General features: G+C 35.2%; 1 protein-coding gene across 1 annotated transcript; it reads left to right on the top strand.

Moving 5' to 3' along the window:
- The first annotated feature begins 2480 nt into the window (after positions 1–2480).
- On the top strand, positions 2481–7818 carry cpo (carboxypeptidase O). The gene is made up of 9 exons (XM_051111067.1): positions 2481–2606; positions 2873–2933; positions 3021–3122; positions 3217–3321; positions 3803–3919; positions 4016–4109; positions 6002–6204; positions 6283–6367; positions 7407–7818. Exons 1-9 carry the CDS (start codon positions 2551–2553, stop codon positions 7670–7672), a joined length of 1089 nt encoding a protein of 362 aa, XP_050967024.1. The 5' UTR covers positions 2481–2550; the 3' UTR covers positions 7673–7818.
- Positions 7819–8324: the final 506 nt, after the last annotated feature.

The raw sequence follows: 8324 nt of genomic DNA, 5'->3' as shown, positions 1-8324 counted from the left end.
GAGCTATTTTGAAAATTACAGAGCCACGGGTTACTTTTATAATGTCTGTATATATGTAGAAATATATTTTATTCCTTTTGAAGCAGGTTTTGAGTCAGCTTTGGGTTGGAAATTTTCTGGGACCTGGCAACCCCACCCCCTTGTTACCTCATTAGCTAGTTCAATTTTCTCATCTGCTCTCCCTTCTTACCCTCCTCATTTCCTTTTATAGTTATTCTCTCTGTATTCTCTGTCATGAGCCAGTTTATTGTATCCACTAAACCACTGCTTCACAAAATCATTCACTTTTCAGAGGCACTAAAAACACCACACAGTGGTTGGTCAAAATTTGTAAATGCAACTAAACTAAACTAAAACTCAGCTCATTCATTCTTAAAAACACCTTTTACAAACCAACTGCAATCATTTTGCTGAAAGTGTAGCATTAAATGTAATTAACAAATCATCTAATACCATTAAATATGAAAAGTCTGTATAGCTAATGTGTTATTTTTTTTTTTTTTTTTATTTGCTGGGCTTATTGACTTGTTTTATGGAAAGCTTAGTTAATCAGGCCATTAAAAGAGACTAGTAACTATTCTTCCGATCAATTATACAAATATCTCATTAAAATATGTACAAATGTATAAAACTGATCTGAGATCAGGTAAAAACCACATTAACATTGGTTCATTGGTTTACAGAGATTGCCCGCTAGCGGGAAATCACGTAAAGTTCGAAAAAGTTATGACGATTTGACTGTACTTTCTGCTTTTAAAATTTTCACCAATTTATATAATTTAATTCTAAAGAAATTCAGGAGTTTGCAGCTTATTTCGTGGCTGAATGCTTATATGAACAATACCTACAAAGGAGTTCATAACGTGTTAATTTGTTAATATTGAATAAAATTTATTACTTATTATTTTTAAATAAAGTAGTATATAACATTTTATTCAATAATATCTGTTTTGTTTCAATTTACTCCAACAATTATGTTCATTATTCAGTGTCACTAATGGCGTGACTAATTTTACACGTGAATTAAAAAAAAAAAAAAAATCTCTAAAATACTTTCACACCACCTCTGTCTCCATCTAGAGGTTGCATACAATACTGTAGCTTTTTTGAATATCTTGCATAATATATACACTATACACACACACAGGCACATAGCTACTGTTTTAAGCATTAGAGAAATTGTACTAGCCTACACTTTTGTATCTTTAAAATACCAATATAGGCCTTTTTAAATATAAATGTGATTTTGTACCTTTTTTTCTGAATATATGTATGCATATAATAATATAAAGTTAAAATGGAAATCATAAATGACCTTTTATATTATTGACATTTGGACCATTGGAATACTTCTGTCTGGATGTCATATAAAATGGCAGTGAATCACAATAAAAATGACATGCGATGAGTCAGCAACCTGTCTCTAAACATGGACAAAACAAAAGAGATTTAGAGTTTTAGAGAACACAAAGCATCCACTGAACATTGATGGCTCTTCTGTGGAGACTGTCATGAGCATCAGATTCCTTGGTGTTCATATGGCAGAGTACCTCACCTGGTTTCTTAACACAAGCTAAAAGTGAAAAAGCCCAGCAGCATCTCTACTTTCTACAAGGCTGTGGAAAGCTCATCCACCACCACCCATACACACCACATGTTACAGAGGAACTACTGAGAGCATCTTGAGCAGCCACATCACTTTCTGGGAACTGCACCACCTCAGATCGCAAGACCCTGCAGCGGATAGTGAGGACAGCTGAGATCACTGGGGTCTTTCTTTCCTCCCTCACTGACACTTACACCACACGCTGTATCCACAATGGTATCAGTTTTGCAGACAACCCCACACACCCCTTGCATCAGCTCTTCACCCTACTGCCATCAGGCAGAAGGTAGATACAGTAGTCATAGTCAGAATGCAGAACAGTTTTTTCCCCAAGCCATCAGGCTCCTGAACTGTAACCACAATGAACAATAACTACACTCACACATACATGCATTTTAAACCAATCTAAACCAATATTGCACAAAAATGTTTTCGTATACCATGTATGCTGCTCTTCCATTCATGTAGCATGTCCCTCCTGTACACACAATTGCACTTTATAGTCTTGCTGTGTACAGGCAATGTACATGTAGAGCTGAATGACTCTTGACTCGGAAATAACTTATGATGATAATTAATATTGCCCAGCCCATGAAATACTAATTATTGCTGATAAGTGATTACTGGATATTGTCTGCATTCTCATGATGTTAAATAGCTCAGATATCATTACTGATGACGTGAGCTAAAATAGTGCACAGTTTGAACTTGTCACATACAACTACACCCTGATTACAGGAGGCTTCACTTTATAACAGCTGTGTGTTAGAGCAGATTTATGATAAGTTGAATGCCAAATACATGTCATTGGGTTACATATTAACACTGTTATCAGTTGAGGTGGTGTCTCTATTCTAATCAGATGACAGCTGTTTTATAAGTCACTGTCAGGCTGTATTAGGTTCACACTGTCAGGTTCAACAAGACTGGATAAAAAACCAACCATGAAGGGCTCAGTAATGTCTGTTTTGGTGGTCTTGGCTCTGGTGGCCCAGGACAGGTAAGATTTTAAAGTTATGACATTGTCATAATGGTTTCTTGAGGATGAATTAAGACAGAATGAAATATTAAGTTTAGTTTGGTAAGTTGAGATCAGTCTAGCGTTGTATTGTTAATGGAAAAAGACAAAACTGCTTTTGTGAAATGGGATATTTGACATTGGGACATGGGATGCCATTTGAAAAGAGACTTGGATGCATAAGATCAGTCACATATGAGAGATTTGTTTCCTCATTTGATTTAGTAATGTATTTTAATTCATTTCAGACTGGCAGGTGGACAGGAACACAAATCGTATGACTACACGAAGTACCACACCATGGATGAGGTGAGATTATCATGGACTAACAATTCACATTGATTGATTGATTCATTCATTCATTCATTTATAGGCCTGATAATTCTCTCCACACAGATTTCAGCCTGGATGAATCAGATGGAAAAGGAAAACCCAGACGTTGTGTCCAGCATGATATATGGACAAACGTATGAGAAGAGGAACATTACATTACTAAAGGTACTATCTGTGTAATAATATTTCAAGGCACTTGAAATAAGGTCATGATATTACCTAGTACTTTCTTGCTCATTTGTTTGCATCTAATATGCAGATTGGCTTCACCAGCGCCACACCAAAGAAAGCCGTTTGGATGGACTGTGGGATTCATGCCAGGGAATGGATCGCTCCAGCTTTCTGCCAGCATTTTGTTAAAGAGGTGAGACTTTACTACATTGAACTTAATATGATGTATTTAGTCATAATAACATACACATATATTACATGACAGGCCATTGTGTATAATGTACTGCATCTGTCTGTAAATGCAATGCTACATTTGATATATTTTGTTCTAAAAATGCTGTTATTGTATGTTATTTTCTTGTACTTATAAATAGATATATGCAGAATGTAATTTTAAAGAAATATCACATTTATTATTGTTTTTAATATACTGTCTGTAAATGCAATGCCACTGCTAAATGCTTTTAGGACTCAGGAACTTTTTTTTTTATTCTAAAAATGCTGTTATTTTATGCTATTTTCTCATACTTATGAATAGACATGCAGAGCTCACAAATATTAATACTGCCATTATAATGAATGTAAAGCTCATATGTTGACCCTAAGATTCATATAGATAGGTATTTATATTTTTCCATGAACATAAAATGCAACTGTTTGTGATGCTGGAAAAGATCCTGGGCTCCTACCAAACAGACCCGAAGGTTAAAATGTTGTTTGAAAACCTGGATTTTTACATCACCCCAGTGCTGAACATGGATGGATATATTTATTCCTGGAAGGATAACACAGTGAGTTTCATCCTTCTGAGTACTTCTATAAGACATGCATTTAATGAAGGTAAAATATCTGCATATGTTTAACAAAATATGTGATATGTTTTAAAGACTCGACTATGGAGGAAGTCCAGATCACCAGGCACTGGAGACTGCACATGCATTGGCACTGATCTCAACCGAAACTTTAATGCTAACTGGGGGAGTAAGTAACATTTTTCTTTTCGTTACAGATAACATTAGTCTTAGGTTAGGCCACTAGTATTTTAAATAAAAAATAAATAAATCGCTAAAAATGGTTTAATCCAGTAATTTAAATCTTTTTGCTGTAGCTCTTCAGTAGGAAATATCAGTTTACATTTCCAAACATTCTTTTTGCTATTAAATAATAATCCAGTGAAATTTGTGTACATGTGCAAATAGCCCCCTATTTACAGAGGCTATTTACTGTAACTCCGCCCACCAATGTATGTTTGGGCTAGACAACATTACAATAGTTGCCTGCTAAATGACAGCTCAAATGGTGAACAGTAAGTGGTAAATTTTTTTTTTTTTTTACGCGATAGTTCAGATCCATTCTGCTCCTTTTCACATCACATATCACATCAGAAAGGCATTTATTTTCAATAAAATTAAGAAAATAATAAAAAAATGGAAAATAAAGTGCCTCACAGGTGTTTATCAGCTGGAGTTAGGGGTAGATGTGTCATCCTAAGAAGGCAGCATGCATTTAATAGATTTAATAATTTACACTCAATACGTTATTACGTGCATACTGTTTTATAATGTTCTGTACTAAGGTGCAAATGTCTGCCACTTGCAGTAATTATTATAAATAGCATCTAACTAAAATTATTGCAAAGAAAATACTGCTGTTTTTACATTGTGTAAATAGAATCTATCATTAATTTGCAAAAATAAATAGCATCTACCACTAAAAAAAACATGCTATTTTCACTTACTGTAAATAGCATCTAATTGCTATTTTTTTTTTTATTTAGTGCAAATAGCCATTGATTTTTGTATGCACAGGAGTCTGACAACAGCCAGTGCTTCACACAGAGATCTGATCTCACCATCATCCAGTCGGTCTAGAATGACATGAAGAAAGAGAAAAAAAAATGAGATAGAATAAATCCAGAACTGTGGCAAGACGTCTCCAAGATGTTCAAAAAAACTACCTAAGGCGAGGAAGGTCATACCAAATGTTGATTTGATTTAGTTAATAGAAGTTAACTGATAAATAAAATCTATTCATGACATTATTTTTGAAAGCATCCTAACACAAGTGCCTAAAAGTTTTAACAGTATTGTAGTTTTACAGGTAGATTTCTTGAAGCATTTTGCATACGTTGTCAGTTCCTCTGGATTTAGTCTCATTTTTTTCTGTTTCTTCATGTAATCCCAGATGGACTGGATGGTGATATCAGATCTCTGTGCAGAGCACAAACTCCTTGTGCATTCAAAAATCACTGAATTACTATAATTAATGGCAAAAGGAATGTTTGGAAATTTAAACAGATATTTCCTTGTGACACACTACAGCAAAAGATAGAAATAACTGGCTTTGAATCTTCCATAAACACTGCCTGTAAGGCATTTTGGCCCATTCCTTGCTTAAAAAAGCTACTTTGGGATGGCTGCCCTACAGGAAAGTCTAATGATCATCAAGCTTCAGTCTCTGTATCAAAGGCATCACAATTCTTTCCAAAATGGAAGAAAACAATTTAGATAACTGAACAAACTGATTTCAAAAATTACTTCAAATATCAGCAATATATGAGAGATAAGGGTTATAAACATGACTTAACAGATGACTCAACAGCACTCAGTGTACTACATTAATCTTGACTTTCCCACAATCCCACCTTCTACAGGTCATAAATGACAGGTGTGTTTAAGCTGGCAGAGATAAACCTAATGCTGTAGTAGAGTAAACAAATAAAAGTTTACAAGGATAACCCCAACAAAACTCATTCACGTTTGCTGTGCGAATGTCAAGTATAACATATGCAGTTATCATGAGCAGACATCTAATTAAGGCTAAAGGAGCTAATAAAACGATCATCTACTCCATCTCTCCTTGTTCACCACTAGTGGTTGGGATATCCAGAAACTGCTGTTCAGCGGTCTATAACGGACCGACTCCTCTTTCTGAACCAGAGGCCCAAGCTGTCACTGACTTTTTGGTAGCACATCAAAACAAACTGCTCTGTTATCTCACCATCCACTCGTACGGTCAACAGATCCTCGTCCCATATGGACACCCCAACATCTCAGCACCCAATTATGATGAACTGGTAAGTAGAAGAGCAAACTATTACAGGACAATTTAGGAATGTGAGCTTTAAAAGAAATGTCTGTCAATGTGTTTGCAGATGAAAGTAGGTCGTGCTGCAGCTAATGCCATCAAAGCAGTTCATGGAAAGAGCTACAAAGTGGGCACTCCACCAGATATATTGTGTGAGTATGTTTAAACTAGTGTACACTCACATAATATGAAGAGAGTCGTTCCAACAGCCTAGAAGAAACTGCTTTATTAAAAAGGTGGTTTTCGCTCGCCATTTTGAAATCAAACGACCAACCAAATATTGCTCATTTATCCCGGTAAACCTTTCATTATTAGATACTTTTTGAGTGATTGATACCTTAATACCTAAAATACTGTATTTAATATTTGTATTGTATTATTTGTTTATAGGGTTTTATTTTAAAGTTTACACCAGTCTACACCGGACACTACAGTTGCAGATGTTTTGTGCAAATTATGGGTGTAACTTTCATTAAAACTGTAAACAATCGGTGACAGGCTCGATCTATAAACACAATAATCCACCTTTTTCTTCAGTGGGTGTGGCCATTTGTAAATTTTATGGGTTTGGCTTCTGATCTCATCTGCACCTGCTGTTTTTAGCTGTACAAAACAGCTCATTTTGCTGCTTTATATTGCAAATTGGTGTGTCTTAACTATATTAATTTAATACATTATCTTATTTAGGAACACGCTGGTTTGTAGTGCAGTTCCACCGTTTCTTCTCATTATTTCGGAAGTCTCACCTATAAGCTTATTTCTACATTGAAAAAAAAAAAAAAAACGGGGTACAATGACATTATTTTACTCACCCTTCAACCAGGTAAACTCATAAACAAGGTACTTTTAACAGATCATGAATAACCCCAAAAGCGTGATTTTTTTTTTTTTTTTTTTGTATTATCTGTATTATGTAGTAACATACATTGCCTTTATCAAAAATGTTCATAATTTCAGCATTGTGTGATGCTATTTCAAACAGATAATGTACAGATAATGTACTCACGCCCTTGTCATCCAAAAGATTCCTCTCTTTCTTTCTTCAGTCGTAAAGAAATTATGTTTTTTGAGGAAAACATTTCAGGATTTCTGGTTAATCTTCATAAGGGTTAAAAATGACTGTTGTGTCACCCAGTGATGCATAAACAAAAATGAAGTTAATCATTTATGACAATGTTTTATTCTTCACAGATGCATTTTCTGGTGGTTCATGTGATTTTGCGAGGCTCACAGGGATCCCATATTCCTTTACCTTTGAGTTACGTGATGAAGGGAAATTCAGCTTCATTCTGCCCGAGGATCAAATCCAGCCCACATGTGAAGAAGTTTACCAGGGTGCAATGTCTATCATAAACTACATCCATGATAAGAATTTCAGAGGTTCAGCGATTACAGTCACAGCCACACTGTGGACAACACTGGTGGCCTCGTGGATATCAAGCGCTAATGTTTTTTAGACCAAACGGATATCAAAATGGATTTGTCACATTTATTTTATTTCTCAAAACTGCTTGTTTTCTTTTATGCTTAAACAAGAACCATGTAACAAAAAACACTTGGTTGGATATTTTTTGTCTAATGCAATAAAATTCAGACATTTGTAAGTGTGAATTATGTGTCCAAATATTTTTAGATTTTAATACAGAACCAATTGTCTTCCAAAAAAGGAAAAAGGAAAAATACAAGTGTGGTAATATTGATTGCAGAGCTCCATTTGGCCAGCTGATGGCAGTATATACACATATATCACTGTTTGCAGTCCTGTATAAACTGCTGTCAACATCAGGAACCACAGATGAGATAAAACAATGAAGGTATAATAAGTAAAGAAAGAGGGACACAGATCAGTGCTTGTGGGAAAGCTCAGGCAACCTTTCCTCAACCACACAGAAGTTAAACAGAGAAATGAGGGATAAGATCTCCCTCGTGTTAAGCTTCTCATTCTGTACACACCAAGACCTGTTCTAGACTCACTGAAGCCATCCTCTATTTATCACTGACTGACTGGATGACAAAGAAAACACAGATATGCCCTGCTTTGTGATATTAACAATTCCCACAGAGATCAACACGGTACATACTGAGTACATACATTTCTTCATGCATACA

Source organism: Labeo rohita, chromosome 1 (assembly GCF_022985175.1).
Source record: "Labeo rohita strain BAU-BD-2019 chromosome 1, IGBB_LRoh.1.0, whole genome shotgun sequence".
Classification (NCBI taxonomy): Eukaryota; Metazoa; Chordata; class Actinopteri; order Cypriniformes; family Cyprinidae; genus Labeo; species Labeo rohita.
The sequence above is the reverse complement of the archived record's forward strand: the minus strand, read 5'-3'. Positions and strand labels throughout refer to the sequence as shown.

Bases quoted from the DNA above. Each gene is read 5' to 3' on its own strand.
- cpo (XM_051111067.1), top strand. From the start codon at position 2,551: ATGAAGGGCTCAGTAATGTCTGTTTTGGTGGTCTTGGCTCTGGTGGCC. The intron at 2,607-2,872 runs GTAAGATTTTAA...AATTCATTTCAG, and splicing joins GCTCTGGTGGCCCAGGACAG to ACTGGCAGGTGGACAGGAAC. The intron at 3,123-3,216 runs GTACTATCTGTG...TCTAATATGCAG, and splicing joins GGAACATTACATTACTAAAG to ATTGGCTTCACCAGCGCCAC.